General features: G+C 58.9%; 1 protein-coding gene across 1 annotated transcript; it reads left to right on the top strand.

Moving 5' to 3' along the window:
* Nucleotides 1-1,447: 1,447 nt before the first annotated feature.
* Nucleotides 1,448-23,643, top strand: LMNA (lamin A/C). Its single transcript, XM_076360098.1, has 12 exons — nt 1,448-1,894; nt 17,568-17,724; nt 17,899-18,024; nt 18,148-18,318; nt 18,422-18,547; nt 18,655-18,875; nt 18,965-19,169; nt 19,309-19,416; nt 19,606-19,725; nt 19,812-19,910; nt 21,227-21,484; nt 22,106-23,643. The coding sequence occupies exons 1-12, from the start codon at nt 1,545-1,547 to the stop codon at nt 22,136-22,138; spliced, it is 1,974 nt and encodes a 657-aa protein (XP_076216213.1). The 5' UTR covers nt 1,448-1,544; the 3' UTR covers nt 22,139-23,643.
* The last annotated feature ends 3,690 nt before the right edge of the window (nt 23,644-27,333 follow it).

Raw genomic sequence — 27,333 nt, 5'->3', positions numbered from 1 at the left:
CGAGCTCGATTGCAGCACAGCCAGGACAAGCTGGGCTGGCCGTGGCTCGGGAAGTGGCACTTTCGCCATGCCTTTGGCCTTGCATCTCGCCAACCCCGGACCCCTCCATCTGCAGGAGATGGCTGGGGTGGGTTGTGCTTTGGGGTGGGCACCGATGCCCAGGCTCTCGCCAGTGTCCCCAGCCGTGGGGTGCAGCTCCCTTTCCAGCTTTCCTTGCTGCTGAGCCCAATTTCGTGAGCAGGAGCCCACAAAGGAGGAAGCTGGAGCCCCCATGACCACCACCTGCCGAGGTCCTGGCTCAGCCCCTCTTTTGTGGGGTGCAAAGGGGTTTGCTCCTCCATTCCCCTTGCCATTCCCAGTTCTCCCTCTCCAGTGCAGGAGGGATTGGCTTTGTAGTGTAAAGCACGGGGGGGATGAAGTCCGAGGAGGGGAACCTCACACACACTACTGCGCTGGGGGGGTGCCAGGAAGCGTGTGGCAGATCTGGAAGTCACGAGCTGCTGAGTCTCGGCAGCGCTTCATGGGAGGCAGGGCACCCTGCTCCAAGCTGGCCAGCAGCTGGGAGGACTGGAATCACCCGTGCTGGAAACTGGAGATACTGGAGGAATGGCTCAGCGCTGGTGGGACTGGGAAAGGCTGGCATTGGGAGGTGGGAGACTGCGAAACAGCTGGTGCAGAGAACTGAGGCAGGAGAAACTGGACTCAACCGGTGCTCAAAATTGGGGGAGTTATAAACTGAGCACGGCTGGCATGGGAAACTGGGAGAAAGGATAAAACTGGGCACAGCTGGTACTGGGAAGAGCTAGGAAATGGGGGCAGCCAGTGCTGAGAGAACTGGGCAAAGCTAGTGCTGGGGAAACTGGGGGGAGGGGGTATCCTCTGGTGCCCCAGGGCTCTATGTCTGTGATGCCTCGGGGTGCTGGGGTACCCTAGCCAATGGTGTTTTGGGTGACCCAGGACTCTCTATTTGGGTCCCCGAAGCCCAGAGTTTGGGGTGCTCCAAGGTCCTGTGCAGCCTGGGGCTCCTGCATTCAGGGTATGCCAGGACCCCCCGGCACCCTGGGGTCAGCTGCTGAGATGCTACCTGCCCTATCCTGTGGGGCAGAGATGTCCTGGGGGTGCCCGGCTGCACCCCATTGCTGCAGCCTCTCTCAGGGTGCACTTTGCCCTTGCCAAGCCCCCCCAAGCTGAAAGCCAGCTTCAGCTGGGGGAATTGCACTAGAAAAGGGGGGGCACGGGGTGTTTGCGAGGGGGTCACCCTGGGCTGCGCGCCCCAGAGCCGTCTTCCCGAGGCCCCTTTTCCCAGGGATGCTTTTCCAGCCTTTCCCAAGCAAGGGCCTTGACTGATGCAAGTGGATTGTCTCCACCCAGGTTTCGGATAACTCCACCCGCCTCCTCCTCGCAGCTCCTCCTCCCAGTGCACAGCCCAGCTGGGATATAAGCAAGTCACTCAGACAACCAGGAGCAGCCGAGACAGCTGGGTGGGTGGCGTGGGACGCCGAGCTGTGACCTGTGCCGTGTCCTTCGCCTTGACGCCGGACCCCATGGCAACGCCTTCGCAGAAGAGGAGCACCCGCAGCGGGGCTTCGGGGACACCCTTGTCCCCCACCCGCATCACTCGCTTGCAGGAGAAGGAGGACCTGCAGGAGCTCAATGACCGTTTGGCCGTCTACATCGACAAGGTGCGCTCGCTGGAGCTGGAAAATGCCGGCTTGCGGCTCCGCATCACTGAATCGGAGGAGGTGGTGAGCCGTGAGGTCTCGGGCATCAAGGCTGCCTATGAGTCGGAGCTGGCGGATGCCCGCAAGACCTTGGATTCAGTGGCCAAGGAGAGAGCTCGGCTGCAGCTGGAGCTCAGCAAAGTCCGGGAGGAGCACAAGGAGCTGAAAGCCCGGTGAGTGCCCTGGGGACAGGGGGGAACCGTGGCAGGACGGTCCCTGTCGTCATGCTTGGCAGGGAGCCGGGAGGGAGGAAGGAGTGACCTGGAGGAGGCAGGGAGAGGGGAAACCCGTGACCCGGCTGGGGCAGGAGTGTCTGTGGCAGGGACCAAGAGAGGAGGGAAGCTCTCCCAGCATTCCCGCTCTCCCTCCAAGCGCCATCTTTGGCCGGGATGCCCTTGGAGGGGGGGATCTGGGAGCAGAGCTGCGAAAGCTTGGGGCTGGGGCTGAGCAGATGCGCCCTGGGCTCCTGGGGAGGGTCTGCGCAACGCAGGGTGCGAGCGCTGGGCTGGCGGCCCCTCCACTTTCGTCATCCTGGAGCTATTCCTAAATGCGCTCCAGCGCAGACCGGGAAGCGGTGCCAGCCAGCTGGCTCTGTCCTGCCCACAGATCTTGCCTGCTCGTCCTATTTTCCTCTGCTGTCTTTGGCACCAGTTAAAGAACCTGCTCGGGTTTTGTTTGCCTTAACCCTCCCTGTGCCATGCTGTTCCTGCTCTGCGGGGTCCCCTGCTTTGGGGCAAGCAATGCTCGGGCAACGCCTGCATCCCTTTCCCATCAGCTGGCTCTGGGTGATGTGTTCCAGGTCTGATTTGAGGCTCGAATCCCCCCAGCCCCTTCCCATCAGGTTTATATCTTTCCCTTCCTGACATCAGAAATGCCCACCTCATTGCCACCTCCCTGCTGCTGTTGGGTGCCTCTTCCCTCCCCTCCTCGGGACTGTGGGAGATGCCCAGCGCAGGTCCCCTGAGGATGCAGGTCCCTGCACAGGGCTCCCTGGCTGGTGTCACGCTGCTGGCCAGGCGGGGACCGGCCACTGGGCTTCCCCGGGGCTCTACCAGCCCATGCGGCATAGGGACCGCAGCCCTGTCATGCTCAGCTCCCTGAGTCCCGCTCCACAGAAGGAGCGAGCGGGTCCCCTTCTGTCATCAGCTGTTGCTCAGGGCAGGATCCAGGCTGGGCAGTGGTGGAACAACCCCTCTACCTCCATTTGATCTTTCGCCTCTTATTCTGGACACCTCATTTTGAGTCTGTACCAAATGAGGCTAAAATTAACTGCCTCAGAAGGTGCCATAAATATTCTACCTACTGGGAAGGGAGTGAATGTGCAGCCTTTTACAGCTGTCTTTGAAAGCTGTGCGGTGTTTTATATTTAGCTTTCTATTTCCCGTGCGCTGCTGCGGCTCTGTCCTTAGATAAGGCGGCTTTGCTCGTCCTGCTCGCTGCAGGGCAGATCCCTGCTCGCCAGATCCCAAGGATCTGAGAGCTGGCAAGATGAGGAGCTGTCTAAAGGCTTTTGCTGCCTTATGCAAACCCAGAACTATCTTGGCCGCGATCTTTTGAGGGCTGGAAAAAATGCCCGGCCTGCAGCTGTCCCTGGCTGAGAGCTGCATGCTCAGCCCGGAGCTGGTTGTGCTGTAGAGCGGTCCCTGCAAAAAATATGTGTTAAGCTTTTTCCTGAGACGGGCTGCGCTCCTGGAGCTTGCTGTGCTTGTTCCCTAATGCTGACAGATCCCCCTGAAAAAGTGCTTTGACTCGAGGGGATTCCCAAAGAGCAAGCTCTCGGTTTGGAGGTGGGTTTCAGTGGCGTTTCAGACTGCCGGTTTTTGGAGAACGGGCGGTGAGCACGGTTTCGGAAGGAGAGAGGTGTTTCAATGTGTTGAGTCGTCTCTGAGTCATGGTTTGTGAGATGGAAGACCGGCTCCGCCGGGGGAAGTCGGTGCTATTCATTCCTGCCTCTACCATGCCCCTGCTTCCTTGGGCGGCTGTATCAGGGCTGCTTTCCAATCCCCAAAATCCTTGCAAAGGGGCTGCAGCTCATCTTGTGTCACTGGGGACCTTCCTGGTGTGGCAGAGCTGCTCAGAGAGGGGCACAAATCAGCTGCCAAGCCGTGATGTTGCTCCTAGGGCTCAGTTTGGCTGGGGTGCCCCAAATCTTTCAGGAATGGGGGAAAGGGGCAGCTGCGAGCCTGACCCTGTGGATGGGTCAGAGCCATTCACGGGGTCAGGAAGGATCTGTGTGCTGCTCTCGTTGGCGGGGCCTGGCGTGGGCGTTGCTCCACTCTCTGCCATCCGGCTGGGCAGGGAAGTACCGGTCCTGCCGGCTCTGCCTGCCCACCCCGAGCCCCTGGGTCAGCGCCTTGTCCTGAACAGTTTTGCTGACCTCGGTTCAGTGATACTTTGCTTGGCTAATAAATAACTCGGCAGCCCTCTGCTCTCCTCACTCTCCCCCATCAGCCCTGGGGGAAGCGCTAGGTATCTCCCCCGGGGCAGGCGGCTCTGGGGCCACGTTATCAGCACCCGCAGCATCGCCGCTGCCCGCAGCCGGGGTTGTCTCGCCTGCGCAGAAGGGAGGGTGGGGGGCTGGGGGTGTCGGGGCATGGCATGTCTGGTTGCGGGCATGGTGCCCAGCACTGGTGGAGTCAGTGGGTGCTGGGCCCATCCCAGGAGGGGGAGAAGCTGGGTGCTCCGTCTGGGGTGGGGGAAGAGGTGCTGGCTGGAGGGGGACAGGTTGTGCAAACAGGAGAGCAATCTCACCAGCTGCTGATGTACTGGTGCAAGAGCTGTGTGGGTGGAGGAGGGTCTGGCCAGCCTGGGGCAGAGCTGGGTCGAGAGGTGCAGGCAGCTGCCTGCTCTGTGCCTCCCGCCACCCCTCTCTTCCCGGCCGGCTGCTCTTCCCTTCGGGCTGGACCCTTCCCACTGCCTGTTCGGCTGCTCTCAATGCCAGTCCAGGAGGGGTTTCCCAAAGCACCCACACCGGCTCCTTGCACCAGGTGACCCTCATCCCTGTGCAGCCTGGCACTGGCTGTGCCCCTGGACAGGGGGCACCTCTTTGGGCACCGCTGCCTGCCCTATGCCATGCGTGTCCCCAGCCCCTGGGCTTCCCTGTCTGCTCCTCAGCCCTGTGTGGCCTCTGGCTGTGCCGGAGCCATATTTGAGGCGAAGCAGAGGGTGCAGCGAGGGTAGCTGGTGACTCAGGGGTGCTGGCAGCGCCTGGCATTGTTCTCTCCCAGACGGTGGGGAGAGCCAGGACCAGCCTGAAATGCCCCTGTCCCAGGTGTCCCTGACCTGCGGTTCCCGAGGAGGGGCAGGCAGGTGGTTTTGGAGGGCACAGGCTCCAGCATGGCACGGGGCTGCTGTGGAGAGATGCTCTGCCCCCCCGGTCCTGCCCATCGCCCCCTCTCCCTGAGCTGGCTCCTGACTCACGGGGTGAAAACAGGAGTCACAGCCCTTGCCTTGCTCCACTGAGGATTCACCTCATCCCAGATCCTTGAGGCAGAGGTGTTTGTCAGTGCAAGCCCCAGTTTGGGAGTGCAGGGGTGTATGGATACAGCCCTTGGGCACCTCCGTCCCCAAGAGAGGAGCCCCGGGGGCGGGGGGTCTCGGTGCCCCGCTCCTGTGGGCAAGGGGTGGCTGTGCTGTGGCCGGCTGCGTCCTCCGAAACAGGAACCAGGCCCTCGTTAGCAGTGCAGCTGATGAGCGATGGCTTCCTGAATTGCAGCCCCTAACCCGATTAAGCCAGTGCTTTGGCAGCGCCTCTTCCTCCCCAGGCCCAGATCTCATCCCTGGTCCTAATGAGGAAAAATCTCCTGTTTTCCAAAAGTCATTGCAAGGGGGAGCTCGTCCAAGGGCAGAGCAAAGGAGGCAGCAGCGAGGATGCCAGGAGGGCTGGGGTGAACCCCACAGCCCTTCCTTATCCCAGGTGGATTTTGTCCTGTGCTGGGTTCAGTGATAACCTTCCAGGAAGGAGCAGGCAAAAAGGACCTGTTTACTGGAAAAAGAAAAAAAAAAAAAAAAAGCCTCCCTGCCGCTGGGCTGGGCGCTGCCTCTGTGCCGCCTTTAGCAGCAATGTGCTTGGGCTGGAACATTTTGCGTGGGGGAGAAACCTCAGGCTCCTGAGCTGTTTTCCCCCCCCTCTGTCTCAGAAACCCTGCCAGGGAAGGAACGGTTTGGCTGGGAGGAGGCTTTGCCCTTTCGGAGCAAACAAAGAACAGCTTGTGCAGCCGGGTGATGCTTTGGGGGAGCAGGCGCCGTGGAGCCAGGGCTGGTCTGGGACCCTCTTAAACACGCCGCCCCTGAGTCTCCAGCGCTCTGGACAGACTTATTTTCCCCTGACATCCACACCTGGCAGCTCGGGATGGCTGGGCACGCCTGTGTGCTGTGGGGCTGAAAGGCTCCATGGCAAAAGCCCTGTTGCTTCGAGGCTGAGATTTTTTGTTAGCCCCTGGCTATTTCTCTGCGGCGGTATTTCTTGTCTGTGTGAACATCCAGCCCCCTTTTTTCCCCGGCTCCCTGAGCAGGATGATCTCAGGTGGAGGAAAAGGCTCCAGCACTTTAGTTTTGTGGCTCTGCTCTCATCTCCGGCTGCGTTTGCCGATGTCTTCCAGACACTACTGTTACCCCGTCCTGCTACAGCGCTGGGCTGTCCCTTTGCTGTGTGGTGTGTTCCTGGGGATGAGGGTAACGAGAGGAAATCCCGTTGCCTTAAACATTTTTATTACGATAGGATCCACCCTGGCAAATTAGCGACCTTAACCTCAGAGCTGGGGGATTAAAGAGAAGCAATTGCAAAGGGAAACAGGGCTGGTTTTGGTGTGGGAACGCATCCATCCCCCGTGCAGTGCCTAGCACAGCACGTCCCAGCCTGCCCTGGCTGCGCTTGCTGCCACAAGTGTTTTTCAGCCTCGTGCGCGTCACTTCAGTTGTCTGAATCCCATTAACACTTAAACTTGGGAGCTCAGCAGAAGTGAGAGCCTTTCCCGGCGCAGCGCTCAGCAGAGGCATGTGAAGAGCATGCCGGGGTGGGGCACGCCGAGCTGCTGCCAGCTCCTTATTTTGCTAAATCCGTGCCCTTTGGGAGCAGCAGTTTCCTTCCCTGCTGCTGGCAGCCAGGATAGGAGGAAGCCACTGGAGCTCTCCCCCTGCTCCTGGCCAAAATTAGGGCTGGCATGGAGGAGTCCCTGGGAAGCATCAGCCCAGTGGGTTCGGGATCAGCTGCCCTAGGGTCGAGCTGGGAATTTCTTCCCTCTGTCCTGCCACCAGCTACGTTACCCATTTCCCCATCCTGCTCTCTTTGCGAGGCCGTTTGCTGAGCCTGTTCCTCTGTGACCTATATCTGTCCACAGCCGCCCTCAGTCACCCGCAGCCCCTCACCGGCATGTCAGGGCAAGGGTGCCCACCTGCCTCCGCTCCCTTCCCCTCCCTGTCGAGGGTTGAATAGCCCCAGTGTGAAGCTGAACAACTGCAGGGGGCTGGCACGGTCCCCCGGCCCCGCTTGGTGTGGTGGCAGCTGCAGCCCCATGCACCAGCCCCCTAGTGCAGAGGCCGCTGTGCTAACAGCCTGGCCCTCGGCCATCCTGGAGAAGCCCTGTTTCGGTATGTGAAGGGCGTCGCAGCATGTCTGTGAGCCCCATGGTGCGATCTGGGGCAGGGTATTAAGGAAAGGCAAAGGGGGTGGAACTTGGTTAATGAAGTGCATCGAACCGAGCCCGCAGAGATGCCACAAAACCAACCTGGGGTTAGGACACCTCTGTTCCTGAGCGACGCTGAGTCAGCATCGCTCGTTGTCAATCGTAAACCAATTTCCTTTCCACAGTGAAGGCGAAGGCGCCTGTGGCTGGGGTTATCCTCCAAGCCATAGCCGGCTGTGATACGCTATTGCTGCCTTCCTTCCCGTGTTTACAGCCAGGAGGTGCGATAGCAATAGGGACAAAGCTCCCCCAAAGCCCGGGGAGCGTGCATGGTGAATGCCCCACTGCCTGTACTTTACCCTGCTTAATTACGGGATTGCGCCATTGCAGGTGTTGGCGCTGTGTCCCTGCAAAGAGGTGATTAAGCCAGGGTTAGGAGCAAACAATGGCTCTTCTGAAGCTTTTGAATTTTTGCATCAGGGCTGTGAGTTGAGTGGCCCAGAAGCACCTCTGTAGGAAAGGGTTTCCGATAGCAGAAGTCCCTCAACCCTCTTGAACAAAAGCCACCTCCAGCCACTCGCTCTGGCTCCTGCTTTCAACATCTGCGTCCTCCTGCCATCCAGCTCGGTGCCCCTAGCCCTGACTGAGCAAAGCTTGGTGTCCCCCTGCCATGGTGCTCAGCTGGAGGCTGAGCTCAGTAGTGCCAATCTGTTGGGGTTTTATTTAATACCAGTTAGGGACATGCTTTCTCCATTAAAGCCCCAGCTCTGAGTCATGTGAGCCCCCAAAAAAGTCCAAGCTCTTGACATGGATGTGTTAACGTGTGGGCTTCAAAGGGACAGGAGCCCCAAGGAGACTTGGCCCTAGCGCTTACGGGCACCCGTCTGTTTTCCAGCACTGGGGGTGGCCAGTTGCCCTATTGCAGCTCCCAGTCCCCACTGGGAAGAGCCACTTGTCCCCCTCTCCTTGCAATATGGTGGCTGAACAGAGCTCTGGGCTCGCCGGTGGCTCTGGGGAGGGCTCTGGATCCAGCCCTGGCTGCACTCGCAGAGCCTTTGCAACCCAGTTGTGAAGGAGGACGTGAATGGTGGCAATAAAACCTCCCTGCCACTCTCCATGTTTTTTTAACGCCTGTCCCCCTCCGTGGGGACAGGGAGGGAGGTTGCACCGCGGCAGGAGAAGGAGGGTGAAGACCAGTACTGGGACACGAGCAGGGAGATGAGTCACGCTCAGCTGCACGTCTTTGGGCTGGAGCAGGGTGCGGCCGCCGCAGGGCCATGCTTTGCCGCGTCTTCGGGAGGCCCCCGCCACTCCAACAGTCACGCTCGCCTGCCCATTCCTTCCTGGCACGATGGGTGCTTGCAGATAACCCGTGCCCCAGCAGCATCTGTGGGGTGCAAGGATGCCCCCCCCCCAGGGCACCGTGCTGCACTCACTCACTCCCCCAGTCATCTCCCCGCAACCCTGCGGGCACTAGGAGAAATTAGGGAGAGTTTTGCAAAGCTGAGCCTTCATGCCATGGGCTTTAGGGGGGAAGCAGAGTGCTGGGGAGAGCAGATTTGCTCCTTGGCATCATACTTTTGCAGGCTGGATTGCAGCCGGAGCCCCCGTTTGCAGGGCAGAGATGCAAACTTGCAGCATGCGTGTCCCAACTATCAAGCGGTGCTGCTTTTTGCAACCCAGCCTTGCCTCTGTCGCTCCAGTGTAAAAAGCTGCCGGACTAGGGCTTGGCCTGTGGTGAGTGCTGTGCGGGCACGTGGGGCTGAGCAGGAGGGAGGTAACGGGGAGGCTGAAGCCTCTTGCAGTGGCCCCGTTTGCAGGGCGATTCTGTGCATGCAGCAATTGGGGCTAAATTGCACTTTCTAGGGATGCCTCGTCTGCAGTCCTCACTGGTGGGGAGGTGGTTATTTCCTGCACACACGCCGAGCAGGTCTGGGCTTCATCCTGGCACAGTGCGTGCTGGCAGGGAAAGTGGGCAGAGGTGTGCTGGGAGCATCTGCCACACCCGCTGTGTATGGCAGAGCGCAACAAAACACCGGCATTCATCTTTGCTGCCGCTCGTCCCTGCGCTGAGCTGCGTTTTCCCAATGGCATCGCATTCAGACCCGTCCTGGCAGCCACCCTGCCAGAGGCGGTGCAGCCGGGAGCTCGCAGCGCCGGCGGTGACTCACACCGGCAGCCGAAGTGGGCAAACAAGGCAGCTCCAGTGCAGTCCGCGCTGGCCTCGCCACTGCTGCATGCAAACAAACCTTGTGGCAATGTAAACACCTCGCCCGCCTTTATCTGCACTCTCGGAGCTGGGATAGCAAACCCTTTTGTTCCCAGGAAGATGGGTGCCAGCTGGATCCGACAATCCCCCACTTTGTTTCTTAAGCAAATTTTGCTGGCCGGAAGCTTTGCTTACCCAGATTTATGGAAAATGGGGTGAGCTGCTGCTGGAGAGGAGAAAGGAGACCTTGAGCTTGCTCCCTGTTTTGCCTCTTAGGTCCTCTCCGCCTTGTCCCATCTTGCCCAGGGACTCTGTTCCCAGCTGTGGATCGGTGCAACGCAGCAGGCACTGGCCGGGGTGCAGCTTTCTCCCCACAGCGTAGTTGGGACAGCGATGCCCCCATAAGCAGAGCAACCTCCTCATTGCTTTCCCTCACCCCGCTTAGGGGCTGCAAAGCTTTGCATTCGGAGATGCCGTTGGACCCACGTGCGTGTGCAGAGGGAAAGGAGGCGATGCCACATTTGCATGGTGGCAATGCGTTTCCTTGCTCCTGGGGCTGGGATTTGCATCCCTGCTCCTGCTCTGCTGCCCCAAGTCCTGGCCGCATCACCAGTTGCCAGGTCACAGCGAAACACGAGCTTACAGCTGTTTTCTGCCCCTGCCCCAACGCTCCCAGTCCCGAAGACGTGATAAATATGAGTGACTCAGCTCACTGTTTTTAACTACATTTGTAAGGCCTCCCCCCCACCGTGTCAAATCCGCCAGGGAAACACTGGGAAACTGCAGTTTGTCTTCATCCTTTAAGGCGGTATTTTATAGGCTCTGCATTTCTCATTCATCAAGAGAAGGATGTATTAAATCTGATGTGCTGGGATTTCTATGGAGGTGCAACACTAGGAGTCATTTTAGGTGCAAAAAAAAAAAAAATTACATGCAAAACTTTCCCATTAAGTTTGAACCCAATTATTGCAAAACCTGGAATTTGCCGTGTCGGGGTAAGATAGTCAAGATTGAGCAAAATCCCTTAGATTTCATTCAGTCCAAAATGTCATTGTTGTGTGAATGTTTGTGCATTATATTAAAGATACGAAACTGCACTTGTCACCATTGTGAACGTTCACAGTATTGCAACAAATACTTTGTATTTCCTTGTTCTCTCCTCTTCCCAAAGGCAGAAGCATGCACAGTGCAGGGTTAAGCTTTAAACAGGCTTGTATATTATATACAACACTACAAATTGTTAGTAAATTCTGGATTGGAAAAACAAGCTTTCTTCTTGTGCCTTTTCTACTGAAACCTTGTCCTCAGAAGATGGAAAGTGAGCAACGTGGAAGGTGGTGTATTCACGTATTTGAGCTACGTCTAAAAAAATTGTCTTTCCAGCACAAGTCCAGTCTTTTTTTAGAGAGTTCCTTCTTCCTGATGAAGGACGTTATTGCTTTAATCTATATTTAAGATGGTTTCAGTCCAGGCCATCAATTGTCTTTTAGATAACCTGATTCAAAATTCTATGGAAAGCCAGCAAAAGGCAAGCTGGCATGTTCATAATACATGGGTTTGGGCCGTGCCAAGCTTGGGCTGGCGAGTGGGGATTGATCAGTGTTTGATCGTGGTTTTCCAAGCAGTTGAGATGTTCAGGTTTGTAAAGTCTTCGGTGATTTTTTTCAATGGAAAACACAGTTTTTGCAAGCGAGGAACCAGCCCTCCCTCTGGAAACTCCGGGATCAGCCAATCCCCTCGGGACCTGCACAGACAAAAACATTGGCCAGGTTTTTTCCTGTGCGCCATGCAGACAGATTGCTGAGCTCTGCGATAGCAGCTTTGGGGACAAACCTGGGGCTGGACCAGTTTCGCTAAATCAAGTTTCAACTGGTGGCACTTTGCATGTAATCCCAGCCTGGAGGCCTGGGTCTCTGCCGTTCCAGGTAATCCAGGGGTTTGGTGGCGAAGGGAATCCGTAGGGAAATTCTGGCCTCGTTTTGCTCGCTCTGCATGCTCCTGGCACTGGTGGCTTCCAACGGCCGATGCTCACTTGCGCTTTCCCAGCTCTTTGCAGCCTTTTTGCATCTGTCTCCTGTGGCTTGCTGCACCCTGGAAAAGTTAAAGGCAGCTGTGAACGGGGGTTGCACAGGCAGCAAGGCACCGGCAGACCTGGTGGGAAGTTGTTATGCCTGCTCCACGCTGGGGCACGTGTCTGTGGAGAGTAAATCCTGCCCCTTGTCTACGCAGACACGTGGATTTATGCCTGATGCAAACCTCGCCTGGGGCCCCCAAAAGCGCGGCGCAGGCAGCGGAAAGCCAAGTCCCGTCTGTTCCCCCATCGACTCCCACATGGGAGCCGGCAAAACCCCCTTTTCCAGCTATAAAACCCCTCTGGTAATACCATCCGCCCTTCAAAACCATGGAGCCCTCCTGTTACTAGGGGGGACCCAGCCCAAACAGTAACGTCACTTGGTGACTTGGGATTTCCATTTCGAGCCGCTGGCGAAGGCTGGGATGAGTCACCAGCACTGGCGTGACAGCCGGGGATGGGGAGCGAGTGATACTGGGGCTCCCCAGCCAGCATGGGGTGCATGAGGCTTTTAATATGCTATTTATGTTCTGAAATCACGTTTCCAGCTTTTAAGGAGTGAGGGGGGGGGCCATCGGTCCACGCCATGGTCACGTGCATCGATCTGTTGCAGCGCTGATGAAGTCTAATTGCTTTTCCTCATCATGAGAGGCGAGGCTGCAGGGAGACAGTGCGTGTGTGCAGGGCGTTTGCTCTGGCATATCCAGTGAAAGGAGAAAAGCTCCTAAAGGCTTCGTGGGGAGTATTTGTAGCTGATTCCTGGAGGTATCAGCTGTGATTGGGTCCAGTCGCGCTGGATTTTGTATGCGCCCGCAACTCCCAGCAAGGCTCCTGGTGATGGGGTTTGTGGAGGGACAGGAATGACTTCAGATTTTGGGAACCCCAGACTGAAGGGTCCGTTTGCATCCCTGTGAAATGCTCTTTTCTGGTTCCCAGCGAAGCAGTGGTTCTGGTTCATTTTTAGGGTGCAAGGAAAGGCCAGATCCCAATTCCAGGAGGGGAAAGCCCAGCTCTTAGGAGATGCCAACAAGCTGTTCTCGCTCCGCTGGGGCCTCTGGAGCTGAGCAAGCCCCTCGGCCCCAGGGATGAGCGTGCCAGGAGCGCACGGCATGGCCGGCACCAACCCTGGCACCGGGAAGGGGCTTTGGCACAGCTGACGCTGCAGGGTGGGGGCTGTTTCCGTGCATCCTTGAACACAGGCAGCGCTGGCATCCCCCGGCTGCCATTTGGCAGGGGTTTTGGTGCCTAACAGGATGCTGGCTCTGTGCAGATGTTGTCCTCGCTATACATCGCTCTGGCTATTTACAGCTCCCCTGCTAGGAGACCGACTTATGTTTATCCTGGTGATTTGGCAAAGACACAGCGGCACAGATGAGTCAGGAGCTGGGAGAAGCTGCTTTGCCACATTCCCATTGCCCCACTGCAGAGGTTTTCCCAAGACCGCCTTTCTTCATGCTGTCCCTGCTGCTTGCCCTGTGGGGCCCTGGTCCCTGCGATGGGGGAGCGATCCCTGGGATAGGGGGAGCGATCCCTGGGACTGATCCCAGGTGCTGGAGGCAGCACAGCGCAGAGCAGCAAGCCCAAGGTGGGGCGGAGCAGGTTTTCTGGGTCCTCCCAGCAATCAGATCCATCACAAACCTTGTGCACATGATGCCTCTCTTGCCTCAGTTTCCCAAGCTGTAAATATGTCATAAAGCCTTTTCCAGGGTAGCGTTTCCCCAGTCTTGTGGCAGGGTTGCAGGGGAGCAGGCTTGTGTGTCGCCTGGCTCCCTGGTAGCAAAGTGGGAAAGAAACCCGCGGCCCCTGGGGATTTGCAGATGTGCAAAATATATAGATGGTGCATGAGCCTGCGAGCTCCCCTGACTTGGCACCTTGTCTGGGGTGGGGCGGCTGCGATTTAGAGGCAGGGAAGGAGGGGAACGCCCGTTTCTCCCACTGGCTCCATCCCACCCTGTTGGTCACCTTCCAGCGTGCGAAGTTCGGCGCTGCCCAAGCGCCGCCGCGCTGAACGGCAGCCGCTCTGCCCGTGGGAGCAGCCTCGTGCTTCAGAAATGGCTCGTGGTGATTAGTAGTAGGGTGAAACCAAAGGGTGTTTCCTAAAATGCATCTAGTGGGCTTTGGCTTCTTGGAGAGGGTTGGCACCTTTCCAGTGCTTGGCGAGGCATGTGCCCAAAGCTGCTCGCCTCCCGTGAGCTCCGACGGCTCTGGCCTGTCTCAGCTTTTCCAGAGGGAGAGCCCAAATCTGCCAGGTTTCTAGGCTGGGATTTTGGGGCAGAGCGAAGGGGAGCAATAGCAGATCCTGGGCACTGCTCTGCAGGGCTGCCCCTGAACCTTCTGCAGGGACGCGTCCGCCCCGAGGGTCTTCAGCCCTGGCCCTTTTTGAAGCCATCGCGTCAGCTTTGCAGGCTTGTTTCTGTGTCTGTGCTGAGTACAGTCAGAGCGGGTCCAACTTTCCATTAACATTTGGATTTTCTGGCAGCTCAGCTGCAATTTTTTTTTTTTTCCTCCTTCCTGCTTTTAAAAGCTAAAAATAAAACGTCTTGAGGCCCCTTTTCCCTCCATCTTTTCTCTTGAGACATTTGTTTCTTGAGGATTTGGTGCCTCTGTTGTGTTTTTTCCTCTTGGCTTCGATAAATGCTTGTTTTTACACCCGACTCTCCCGGCACAGGGGATCAAATCCTGCGGGAGGCTGAGCCCATGTCCCCTGGCCACAGGTACGCAGCCCTTCAGGGTCAATCTCTGCTTCCTTTTTGGCTGGCAGACGATTTGGGATCTTTTAGGCTCTAGCAGGCAGGATGGGGAGACCAGTGAAACCCTCCAGGGAGGAGGAGGAAGGTCCCCATTCATCCCCTTGCCGAGAGAAGTGGGAGTGACGCAGCTGCCATGAAAGTTTTTATTTTTAGCCCAGCGCCAGCTGGAGCCCTGGAGGCTGCAGGGGAAATAAAAGCAGGACCCAACGGGAGGCGAGGGGAAAACCCAAACCCTGGCTGGGATGGAACGGGGAGCACACAGGCTTGCATGAACCGGTGGGCACAGGGGTCCTGGCGCGGGAGAGGACTTGCATGAGTGCTGAAATCTCATCTGGAGGCTGCCGCATTCAGGGTCAGGGCTGTGTTTTGAAGGAACGTGGGGGGAGATGCTCAGGTCCCAGTGAGCCGTGTCGTGCAGACCTCCGGACTCACCGGAGGAAAGGAAAGGACAGGACAGGGTTCGTCTCACCCCTCTCCTTCCTGCAAAACTGCTCCCAAACTCAGCCCTGCAGCCCAGCCGGTGAGCTCCGAGCTCCTGCCTCTGCTCCTCCGCAGTGTAACCCAGAGCTGAGTACAGGAGGCTTTTAAGGAAAAGGGATTTGTCCTTGAGTCTTCTGGGATTTACCGTGGGGCTTTCTAGGCATCAGTGCATTTTGCCCTGAGCCCTGGCTCCCTCCAGTCCCTGGAGAGGACGAATCTGTCACCACTGCAGAGACACAAGCGTAACCATCTAGTCTCAGCATTTTCCCCTCCGTATTCCACTTAAAAATGGAACTGGTGTCCCCTAAAGAGTCAGAGGCTTCAGGATGTGCCTGGCACGGCACATGCCACAAGCCCCAAGCGTGCCACATTCCCAAGAGCCAGTGACCCCCAGCTGTACCCAAGTCTCTGCAGCTGACATGGTGAGCAAAGAGCTACAGAAGCAAAACGCCAAGGGCAAGCTCTTCCCAGAGTTAAGCGGCGGTTAACTCGATCAAGGACAGCAGGATTAAACCCTGCCGGCAGTGCCGGGGTGGCCACGCTGGCTGCAAGGGTGAGCTGCTGCCAGATGGGAACACTCAGCCTCAAATGTTGCTTGCAACGAGCTGAGGAGGCTCCGGATCCGCTCCCAGATGGCATTTTTGTCCTATGAGTCACTGGCATGAAAGGAGTGGGTTGCACGGGAAGGATCCGCCGGCGTGGCGCTCGGGCGGCCTGCTCCGGCAAGCGGGACTGTGGTTCCCCGCGAAAGGGGGCTAATCAAGTACGGCAGGGCCTCGTGTGATGTGAATATCTCGGAACAACTTCTCCATGCTGGCTCAGGTCAGAAAGCAGAAAGAAATGCAGGACAGTCTGCTGTTGGTCAAGCAAGGAGCTTCCCACATACGTGCAAGTCTGGGAACGCTGGTCCCTGCCCATCCTGGGGTCCCAGTCCCCATGGACAGGAGGAAGAAGAGTCAAACCGCCTCCTCAGCGTCTCGCTGCCAACGTTCCCCATCCTGCCCTGGGGCCGCATCCTGCAGCTGGGGCAGGCTGAGCGCCGTCTGTGCCGCAAGCCCCTCCCTGGTATTTTTTACACATGATCTAATGGTGCGGGTGTGTGCTCACCGCCCCAGGAACGTGCACCACGCGCCGGCATGCAGCCAGTGCTTGCCCACGGCCGAGGGGGCACTGCAGCTGGCACCGGTCCCCAGGCCCATCCTGCCTCCACAAGTCCTACACCCAATTTTGAGGGAGGTGGGGTGACAATCTCTGTCATGAGCCGACAGTGCAAGCCACCCCGGTGCTGACGGCCACTGGGTGCCGCAGAAAGAGCATTGGGTCTTTTCTTTTTATAGGGCCTACCAAAATAGTGTCAGGTTGCGTTTTCATGGTTTAGTCAGATCAAATTCCCTAGGCACACAGCAATGTGTCTCGGGTCTGCTGCCTGTAAGAAACGGCCTTGACCTGCTGTTGGAGCATTTAAAAAGCAAGGGGGGAAATGGAGGCATGGGATGGCGCAGGGGCCCTGAGGTTGCACAGCAATGCTAGAGGCCAGGAGACCCGTCCACAGTCCTGTGCTGGGAGGCTGAGCCTGGCCTGGGGCCACGAGGGGCCGGCATCGCTGCTCTGCACCCACCAAGTGACAGCAGCGGGCTGAGCTCATGGTGAGGCATGTCTGCACCTGGGGCAGCCCCCGGCCCCAGCTCATCACCCGGTGCCCTCCATCTGCTCCAGGGAGAGGCACCAGCTTCCCAGCACTGGCAAGGTGTCGCAGGTTTCTCTGCCCTACTGCTGCCTTGGTTGGGCAACTCTGGCTATGGGGCAGGTTCTGCACGCGCCAGCACCCTCGCTCCTTCCCAGCTGCCGCCGCACCACGTAACCTCGTGCTGCACTGTGCTACACTATGCAGCACTGTTCCGCACTACGCAGCACTGTTCCGCACCATGCCACATCGTGCCACACCATGCTGCACCGCACGCCACTGTATTACACCATGCTGCACTGTGCCACACCATGCCGCACTGTGCCACGCCACCCCGTGCTGCACCGTGTCATGCCACGCCGCACTGTGCCACGCCACCCCGTGCTGCACCGTGTCCCGCCACGCCGCACTGTGCCACGCCACCCCGTGCTGCACCGTGTCCCGCCACGCTGCACTGTGCCACGCCACCCCGTGCTGCACCGTGTCCCGCCACGCTGCACTGTGCCACGCCACCCCGTGCTGCACCGTGTCCCGCCACGCTGCACTGTGCCACGCCACCCCGTGCTGCACCGTGTCCCGCCACGCTGCACTGTGCCACGCCACCCCGTGCTGCACCGTGTCCCGCCACGCTGCACTGTGCCACGCCACCCCGTGCTGCACCGTGTCCCGCCACGCTGCACTGTGCCGCTCCGGCACTGGCCTGGTCCGCACTGACCTCTAGTGGGTGCAGCCAGGCCGTGGGTGTACATATTGCACACGGGCGTTACAGCCCTGAGACACCTCCTGCTCACCCAGTTTTTCCCAGCCCTTTCTGCTTTCCGGTATCTAAACCGGTGCTGGACACACCGGGTGGCCGGGACCTGCCGGTCCCTTTGGCGGGTGGGTGTTAGGTACAATCCTGCAACTCTTTTGGGGGCAATCAGAGGGGTGCGGACGTGATGCTCGGTGTGCTTGGGGTGGGGGTGCAGGCTGCAATGTGTGGTTTCTCTCTGCTGTGCCGCTCACCTGTGCTGTCCGGTGTGTTGCAGGAATGCCAAGAAGGAAGGGGACCTGCTGACCGCTCAGGCGCGCCTCAAAGATGTGGAGGCTTTGCTTAACTCCAAGGAGGCTGCGCTCTCCACAGCCCTGGGCGAGAAGAGGAATCTGGAGTCTGAAGTGCGGGACCTGAGGGCGCAGGTGGCCAAGGTGAGTGGTGGCAGCCCTGTCCCCAACTGCCCCAGGGACCCCCCAGGTCCCCTCTGTGCCAGGGGACTGTGGGGCAGAGGCACGGCTGGGTGGTAGGTCCCTGGCCAGCGCCGGGTGCTGTGCCTGGATAGTCCCCAGGAGCCGGCCGTGACGGTCCTTCTCAATTCCCTGCAGCTGGAAAGTGCCTTGAGCGAAGCCAAGAAGCAGCTGCAGGATGAGATGCTGCGCCGCGTGGATGCTGAGAACCGGCTGCAGACGCTGAAGGAAGAGCTCGAATTCCAGAAAAACATTTACAGCGAGGTGAGCCGCGATGAGCCGCTGTGGTGCCAGGCTCGCTTGGGATAACGCCTCCCGTGTGTTGTGTCCCCATCCCCAAGCCGATCCCACTCTGAGGTGACACTGTGTCCCCTGACCTGTCCCCAGGAGCTGCGGGAGACCAAGCGCCGCCACGAGACCCGGCTGGTGGAGATCGACAACGGGCGGCAGCGGGAGTTTGAGAGCAAGCTCTCTGAAGCCTTGCAGGAGCTGCGGAGCCAGCACGAAGCCCAGATCAGGCTTTACAAGGAGGAACTGGAGAAGACCTATGGGGCGAAGGTGAGCAGCACCCACACGCCGCCATCCTCTTCCCACCCTGCCCTGCGGAGTGCCGGTGGGCAGAGGGTGCTGAGGATGCTAACCCACCCGTCTTGTCCTCCAGCTGGAGAATGCCAAGCAGTCGGCTGAGAGGAACAGCAACATGGTGGGTGCTGCCCACGAGGAGCTGCAGCAAACCCGCATCCGCATTGACAACCTGTCCTCTGAAGTCAGCCAGCTGCAGAAGCAGGTGAGTCAGGACCAAGGGATTCCTGTGGACGTCCTCCCCTGGGGATGGTCCCCTCCTGGGGATGGCCCCAGGTGGAGCAGCCACCCTCACCTTCCCTCCCCACACAGCTGGCCGCCAAGGAGGCAAAGCTGCACGATTTGGAGGATATTCTGGCCAGGGAACGCGAGACCAACCGGCGCCTGCTCTCTGACAAAGAGCGGGAGATGGCTGAGATGCGGGCACGCATGCAGCAGCAGCTGGACGAGTACCAGGAGCTGCTGGACATCAAGCTGGCTCTGGACATGGAGATCAATGCTTACCGCAAGCTGCTGGAGGGCGAGGAGGAGCGGTGAGCACGGGGCGCTGCACCTGGTGGGCTATGTGAGTCCCAGCCTTCGTGTTCTCACTGGCTCCATCTACCCTTCTCCTCCTGCCCAGGCTGAGGCTGTCCCCCAGCCCTTCCTCCCACAGAGGTGGATCCCGTAGCCACTTGTCCACCCCGGGCTCCTCCAAGAAGAGGAAGCTGGAGGACAGTGAGAGTCGGACCAGCTTCTCCCACCACGCCCGGACAAGCGGCCGCGTCGGCGTGGAGGAGGTGGACTTGGAGGGCAGATTTGTCCGTCTCAGGAACAAATCCAATGAGGTGCGTTTGCATTCGGGGAGGAACCCTGGGATCCCTCGGGGTGTAGTTCAGCCCCACTTCACCCCGTGGGCAGGAGGTGAACTGGGACAAGCTGGGGAGGAATCAGGGGATCTCAGGGTTGCTGCTCGCTCTCTCGCAGGACCAGGCAATGGGGAACTGGCAGATCAAGCGGCAGAATGGAGACGATCCCCCCATCACCTACCGCTTCCCCCCAAAGTTCACCCTGAAGGCTGGCCAGGTGGTCACGGTGAGTCACTGCCCGGTGAAGGATCCAGCCGAGATCCCAAACCCAGCTGGGCTGTTGGTGACGTGGAGCGGTTGGAGCCAGGGCGCAGGCTCCTTGGCGCATGGCTTTTTTGGGGGGACAGACCCACGTCCCCGGGGTCTGGGCTCTGCAGACCTGAGACGTTGCTTTTCTCTGTGCTTTTCTCCCTAGATCTGGGCCTCGGGGGCTGGGGCGACCCATAGTCCCCCCAGCAACGTGGTGTGGAAAGCCCAGAGCAGCTGGGGCTCTGGGGACAGCCTGCGCACTGCCCTGATCAACTCCAACGGGGAGGTGAGAGCCTGATGGCAGCACCGGGTCAGGGCACAGGAGGGTTGGCAGACACCAAACCCCTCCAACTCCTTTCCTGTCCCCCGCAGGAGGTGGCCATGCGGAAACTGGTCCGCACCGTGATCATCAACGATGAAGATGAGGATGAGGACGACAATGAAGTTAACATCCACCACCGCCATCACCACGTGAGTATGGCACCAGGGAAGGCGCTGGTCCCGGGGGTTCTGTCACAGGGATGCTGGGGGAGCTCGGGTCCAGTCCCAGTCAGGGTGGGAGGCAGCTCAGCATCACACAGGATCAGGTCTTATGGGAGAAGGCAGTTGGGAGGCTGCTGTGGAAACGACCACACGGGAGAAGTCAACAGACCTCTGGCACCTGGAGAAGATTACTGCTTGCCAAAAAAGCTCTAGAGACCTTGCTGGAAGTAATCTCCAACCCTGAGCAACCTTGACCTGCTGCGAAAAGGGCTGGAGGAGTCGGGAGGGAGGCTGAGCTCGCACCTCGCATCGCTTGGAGGTGGAGGACAGGATGGTGGGAAGTTGATGGATGACACTTCTCCGCGGCAGCTGCTTCATCCTCTCTGCTTCACAAGGGTGCTGGAACAAATCCAGAGGTGACTTTGTCCTTCGTCTCAGCCCATCGCTCCCCTCACGGAGCTGAAATATGCACCAGGAAGAGCAGCAGGCAGCAGGCAGAGAGCAGGCAGCGTGCCAGGAGCAGAGCTGCAGCCGCTTCTCCCCATATCAAAGAAAACGTCCCTGGCTGCAGCCCAGGAGCCCCCACCAGCCCATCCCGCAGGGAGAGATCTGTCTTGCACACGAGATGCCCACAGGAATCATGCACGGAGAGATGCCGTCACCGCCACGCTGTGCCTCAACACTGGCGAAAAATCTTCCAGATGCCACTCCCCAGTGCTCTGTGTGACAGAAGCAGGATGGGGCGTCCATCATCCGCTTCCTCTGAGTTCTCTGGATCTGAAGAGCCGTGCCAAGACGGATATCGATTATCCCTGGGCAGAGGAGCCAAGCTCCTGTGGGCCAGTGCTGCCCATCCATCTGGGGGCTGAATCCTTTCCAAGAGTGAATTTCCCATTGGAAAGCAGTCAGCCTGCACTCTCCCAGGCAGTGAGGAAGAGGATGCTCCTAGATAAGCACAAGAGAAACACGGTTAAGATGTCTCCTGTGTGCTGAGAGCCCGGGGTGCAAGGACAGGGCAGCAGGGACAGTTCACCCATCTGCAGTGTGCCAGCCCCAGTAATTTGGGATTGTAAATACAATAATAATAATAATAATAATAATAATAATAATAATAATAATAATTTATTATTTTTAAACCACGTGATGGAGAGGATGGGTGGAGTGCGGACCCTCTTTGAAGACTAACTTGAAGAGCCCTCCTGGGTCACACCGGTGCTGCCGTGGTGCTCAGGGCAGGGTGCTCAAGGCAGAAGATGCTTGGGTGGGTGCTCAAGGTCGTTTTGTCTGTCCCCTACCATATCTAGGGTAGCTGCGGTGCCTCTGGGGACCCCGGTGAATATAACCTCCGCTCGCGCACGGTGGTCTGTGGCACGTGCGGTCAGCCGGCTGAGAAGTCGGGCAACCAGAACACTGGTATCAACACCATGTCCTCGGGCTCGTCCACTTCCAGTGTGACCGTCACCCGCAGCTACCGCAGCATTGGCGACTCTGGCAGCATCGGCCTTGGGGACAGCCTGGTGACCAGGTCCTACCTCCTGGGGAACTCCAGCCCCCGTAGACAGGTTAGTGCCGTTTCCAGACCCCGGGTCCAGGCTGTTCCTGCATCATCCTTTCTCAACGAGGCACCGCTGCGGGGGTCCCTTCCCCTCCTTTCTCTCCTCCTCTCTGCTTTTCCTCTTGCCTCCGGCACCTTCGGGCTTGCACAAACCTCTTTGTAAGGGGAGCATGGAGTCTGAGAGGGATTGGAAAAGGATGTGGCCGTAGCGTCTCCCCACCACATCCCATGCTCGGCCCCCTCGGCAGCCCCGGAGCATCCCTCATCCTCCGCGGCTCTTGTTCCACCACTGCCGAGCATTATTCATGCTGGTAATGTGAATATTTCAGCCCTTGAATATTAATACCCTCAATATTAGTCAAATTAGTCAATATTGTTACCCTCATATATACCCTCATATATTACTAATTCTCAAATTTCTGACTTCGGTGCTATAAATACCCCAGCCAAGGGGTATTTATTATACCCCGAGAGCCAGGGCAGACGAAAGCCAGGGGCACACGTGGTCCAGGCACCATGGGCATCCAGAGGGTCCCACTTGGACATCGCTGCCTCCTTCGCAGCCAGAGCAAATGGACAGTGACACAGGGTTATTTTTAATTTTCTTCTTTTTCTTTCTTCCTCCCAGGCTCAGGCTGTGCAAAACTGCAGCATCATGTAATTCTGTGGCACCATTCCTGTGTTTCCTGGCCATCTCGAGCTTTTTTCCCAAAGCAAAAGAAATTTTTTTTTTCCTTTAAAAAAATTATATCAAAAACCAAGGTTGGGTTTTTTGTTTTCTATAGCAGGAATTTTATATATATATATATATATATTAAAGATGCTAAAAGATGCTTTGATTTTTTTTTTGTAAAGAAAAAATCTATTTCTATAAAAAAAAAACAAACAAAAAAAGCTTTTCAGCTTCAAAATTTTTTTAAAACTTCAGCCAAAGACACCGAGGAATTGTGTTTACCTGAACAGCCATGCAGGAAGAGATTGTAGTTTAATAGGTCTTTAGATTATATCTTTTTTGCCAAAGCTTTTTATATAGGATTGGGAGAAGCAAAGCCATCCCCGTCAGAGCTGCGCGCTCCTGCGCGCGTCGGGCATTGCGCCGTGGCAGGAGCGGATCCGCAGAGGTGCTGGGGCAGAGGCTGAGCTGAGAGCCCCGATGCTGTTGCAGATCATCCTGACTGCGCTGGTGGGCACGTGCCATGGAGGGTTGCTGTCTCAAGCAGAGCACAGCGCCTTTGCAACCTTTTTTTAATTTTTTTTGGAGCTGAACCCAAAATTCCCTTTTCTTTCCTTCTTTTTTTTTTTTTTTTTTTTTTAATTTTTTATTTCACTGCAGTGCTGGCGCGGGGGGGGGCTCCCGGCAGCTTGTGGGCAATGCCCCATGTCTCTCCGTGGCCGTGTGGGCATTACCCCTCTTCCCAGCCCCTTGCCCGCATGCACTCCCGTCGCTCCACGTACTGTATCGCCCATCTGAGGCACCTCTTGCCCTTTGGGTTTTCTTTTTTTTTTTAAGCAGCCGAGTTGTGCCTTAGCCGAGCGGGGGGCCGCTCCGGAGCAGGGCTGGGAGCCCCGCGGGACCCCGCATGGCATCGAGGGTAGGTGGAGTAGGGGAAGTGAAAACCCGCTGGAGCTGCATCCCGGGACCAGATGGATTTGGCGGGTGGGATGATGGAGCTCGCTCCCATGGGCTCAGACCCAGTGGGACCCCCTTGGACCCTCTTTTTGGGGGCTGCTGCATCCAGTGGGGTTCACCCCTGTTTTTCTCAACTGTGGTTAGTTGGGCTCTTCTCCAGTGGTGGGAGCTCACGAGCCCATTTCAGGGCAGGATGAGGCCAAGGATGCTTAGTCCAGGACAGGGCTGGTTTGCCAGGAGGGCACTGAGGAAGGCTTTTTGTTTGAGTGAGGGGGATTTTGGGGTCCGGCACAGGCAGCTCCCCTCTCTGCAAGGGTCCATCCAGCCGTTGACAGAGATTTCAGCTTTTTGCCTCGACTGGGGAAGGCCCGCAGCACCCCCTGCCTCGAGTGCAGCCTGGGGGCAGGATCAGATCCCTGGCACAAGCCCCCCACTCCGGTGGGATCTGGTGAGACCACGTATGTATCTGTGCTTGCAAAGCTTCTGTATTACTGACTGTATTTCCTTCCAGAATCAATACAGCCGAACCTTTCCCACCCTGTGTGCTGTCGTCATTGCTGTCCTGGGGGGGGGGGGGGGGGGGGGGGCGCTTTGCTGCACCCCAGCCTGGCGCTCACTCTTGGCCTGGGGGGGGGGGGATCTCTTTTAGCCCCGCAGCCAGGGCTGGGGCTCAGCACCTTACCATGGATAGGGGGGAAAGCAGGGTGGCTCCGTGCACCCTGACTCACCCAGGGGGGTGCCCGGGGTGGGATGCTGAGAGCTGGGCCAGCCAGGGTCCTTGCAGGGCCAGGAGCCCCCTGGACCCGGCACTGATGCAGAGAGGGGCTGGCGGGGAGGGGCTGGAATCTGGGGAGAGGGCTCAGAGATTTTCTCCCCCTGAGGTTCTGGGGAGTAGACATTCCCCTGGATGAGATGGACTGGGGGGGGGGGGGGGGCGTGCAGAACCTGAGTGAGCCCCTGAGTGCAGGTTTGCTCCTACCATGGGGATGGCCCCGGCACCCCGCCAAGGGGACTCGCCTGCCCCCCCCCAGGGCCGTGCCAGGCACTGGAGCGAGGCGGGAGGAGATGCTGGGGAGAAGGAGAGAGCTGTAAAGCCGGTGTGTAATCGGCTTTACCGGGCACAGAGCTGGGGAGCCACGATGTGAGGGAGCGCAGGCAGGCGGCCGGGGCACAGGCACAACCAGGTAAGTGCCCGGGGTGCCCATCCTGGGGGTACCCCTCCGCCCCAGTGCTCGGATGCCTGGGTCCCCCCAGCCGCACGGGGTCACATCGCCCTGGACTTGGGTGCAAGCAGGGCTGAGCCTCGTGAGGGCAGGGGGTGCCAAGGGGTCTCCGGGGCATCACTTCCACCTTCCAGCTTTGGGCTGGCTTATGGGGACCCAGCGAGGTACCCATCTCCCCTCCCAGGAGAGGAGGTTACAGTGGGGGATCCCAGAGGTAGGTGCTTGCAGGGTGGCAGGGGACACACTGGCTCCAGTGCCACCCCCTCCCTGTGCCCCATTTGCCCCCTGTCTCTCTGCCAGCTCAGGGATGCCAGTGCCACAGCGCCGGGACAGGTACCCTGCACAGCCAGCAATGCCAAGGAGCTGCAGTGTGTCCCCTCCGTGCTGCATCTGGCCCCCGAGGTGGGAATCCAGCCTGACCCCGAGCCCTGCATGGCTGGGCCCCAAAAGTCATGAGGTTGGGCCCAAAATAGCAGGTTATTGAATGGCGGGGGGAAGCCAACAGCGCTGCTGGGACCTCGTGCTCCTGCCCAGCCATGCCACGGGGAGAAATTAGGTCATGAGGCAAGGGGAAATGTCACAGGTCCTCCCCATGCTCCCCCTCGGGACCCAGGTGTCCTGGCACGGCAGGGCTGGGTCACACTGGTGAAGGGCTGAGCTGGCGGCATTGCTCCATGTCCCTTCGCCATCCTCGGTGCCCCACTGCTCACACAACCTGTGGGGTCCCTGCAAGGCCTCATGGAGACCTTGCTCAGCCCCTGGGGACCTTGCACAGCCCCATGGGTACCATACGCATCCCATGTGGACCTTGCACAGCCCCGTGTAGATCTTGCATGGCCCCATGGGGACCCTACATAGCCCCATGGGGACCATGTACAGCCCATGGGGACCTTGCACAGCCCTGTGGGGACCTTGCGCAGCCCACGTGGACGTTGCAGAGCCCATGGGGAGCATGTATGGCCCATGGGGACCTCACACAGCCGATGGGGACCACGCACAAGAGTGCCTGTGACAGAACTGCAGCCCCGCTCCAGACGAAGCACCAAGTCAGGTCAGTCCCGCAGGACTGAGGCAGGCTCTGGGCTCTCCCGGGAGGCTGGCAAGAGGGAAACGGGAGCCCAGAGCAGGGGGCCATGACCCGGCCTCGCTCACTTGTGCACTGAGTGTCAGGGTTTCCATGGAGGCACCCTGGGGTGCATGGCTGGGTGGGAGCACCAAGGTTTGAGCACGGCAAACAAACACAGGGGGGCACACGCTGGGGACCATCAGGCTTTTCGGGGGAAAAAAAAAAATCTAGCACAAGGAGCCTTGGAACAATCACTGGAATGGGGTAGAGCCAGGACTGACCCCAACCTCTAGCAGCCGCTGGGGTTTACCGGGCTGGGGCATGGCTGAGTGGGTGCTGGGGGCCCCCGCGAGCCCCACGCGGGCCCCTTCCAGGCCCCTGCATGCCCGGGGGGATTAAGGTCAGGCCACCCCGCTAATCCCAAGGGTGGTTTAAGATGTGAGCATGTACCCGCTGTCACACCCCCCCCCCCAGGGTTGCACCCCAAGGTGCTGCACATTGCCCCCTCAGGGCACCCCTGGGGGGACCAGGCAGGGGTGGGGAGCTGCAGCTCAACCCTTGGGGTGGGAGGGGGCCAGGGCAGCTCTGCCTCCCTGCAGCAGGCTTCGGCTAAGCCTCCAGTGCCAGCGGGCCGGCAGGCACGAGGCACAAGCTCCTTACGACTCCCAGGCAAAGGGTCCCGACCTCCTGAGCCCCATGGGAAGCGGGGCAGCAGAAAGAGGGGAGCTGCTGAGAGGGCACTCAGGTCCGCTCCCCAGCCCTGGGCAGGGCAGGTACCCCCAGTGTGGGGTGGAAAGGGGCCCCTGGATGGGCCTGTTTCTGGCTTTGCTGCTTTTGAGGGTGTTGATACTGGCACCCCAGCTTGTGCAAAGCAGCAGGGCTGGCACCTTTCCTGGGTGCCTCATGCATGCTTGTGCAATTGCAAGCTGGGGACAAAGCGACTCACCTGAGGTCATGCAGGGAAGGCGGTTGCAGAGGGAGGAAGCAGCGATGGCGGGGGATCCTGTTTTGGGGCTCGGGGCACCCAGCTCCCACACGGAGGGCAGGTTCCAAAGGAGAAGTGGGATCTGCTGGCGCCAGTTGGGCCAGGCTTCCCCACAAGGGAAGTTTCGAGGGGGGGAGTGCCGTCAACCATAATTGGGTGCTGTGGGTGCTGTGGCAGTGTGGGGATACATGTGGCCTGCTTGGGACCAGATCCTGGCAGCTGCTGGTGGTGCCACAGCTCGACCCTGAACCCCCTCCTGGGACCCCCCCAAAGCCAAGCAGTGCCAGAGCCAGCACAGCTCATCTGGGACGGATGAGTGGCAACGGGGGGGGGGGCTGAGACAGGGATGCAGAGGTGGGGGTGCAAGGATGCTGTGTGGATATGGGGGTGCAGTTTTGGGGGTGCAGGGATGGGGGTGCAGGGATGCGGTGTAGATTTGGGGATGCAGGGATGGAGTATGGATATGGGGGTGCAGAGATGGGGTGCAGGGACGCAGTACGGATACAGGGATGCAGAGCTGGGGGTGCATGGACGTGGTGTGAATAGGGGGGGAGCAAAGATGGAGTGAAGTGACACGATGTAGTTATGGGGGCACAGCAATGTGTCAAGAGAGGCGTTGGATGGGACACACGTGGGTGCACCATTGTGTGCATGTGGGTGCACGGGGGTGTCTGCGCCTGTGTGTCTGTCCACACGTGCGGGGGGGGGTGGGGGGGGTGGGGGTGGGGTGTGTGTGCATGTGTGTGCACGTTCATGTGTGTGTGCATGTGTGTGCAGGTCTGTGCGTGTCAGCGTGCATGCCGGTGTGCGCCCATCCGTGCCTATGCATGAGCGCAGGGTGCGCAGCCGTGCGTCCATCTGTCGAGCTTGTCCGTGTGTCCGTGTGTGGCTGCGTGTGGGGGTGAGGCCAGCCGGAGCCGGCCGAGGTAAGCCGTAGCCATGGCGACAGGAG

This window comes from Aptenodytes patagonicus, chromosome 26 (genome assembly GCF_965638725.1).
Source record: "Aptenodytes patagonicus chromosome 26, bAptPat1.pri.cur, whole genome shotgun sequence".
Lineage (NCBI taxonomy): Eukaryota > Metazoa > Chordata > Aves > Sphenisciformes > Spheniscidae > Aptenodytes > Aptenodytes patagonicus.
Note: the sequence above shows the minus strand (reverse complement) of the source record. Positions and strands in the feature narration are given on the sequence as shown.

Excerpts from the sequence above, each read along its gene's own strand:
- LMNA (XM_076360098.1), top strand. The coding sequence starts at position 1,545 with ATGGCAACGCCTTCGCAGAAGAGGAGCACCCGCAGCGGGGCTTCGGGG. Across the intron at positions 17,725-17,898 it reads TGAGGGCGCAGGTGGCCAAG|CTGGAAAGTGCCTTGAGCGA; the intron begins GTGAGTGGTGGC and ends AATTCCCTGCAG. Across the intron at positions 21,485-22,105 it reads ACTCCAGCCCCCGTAGACAG|GCTCAGGCTGTGCAAAACTG; the intron begins GTTAGTGCCGTT and ends TCTTCCTCCCAG.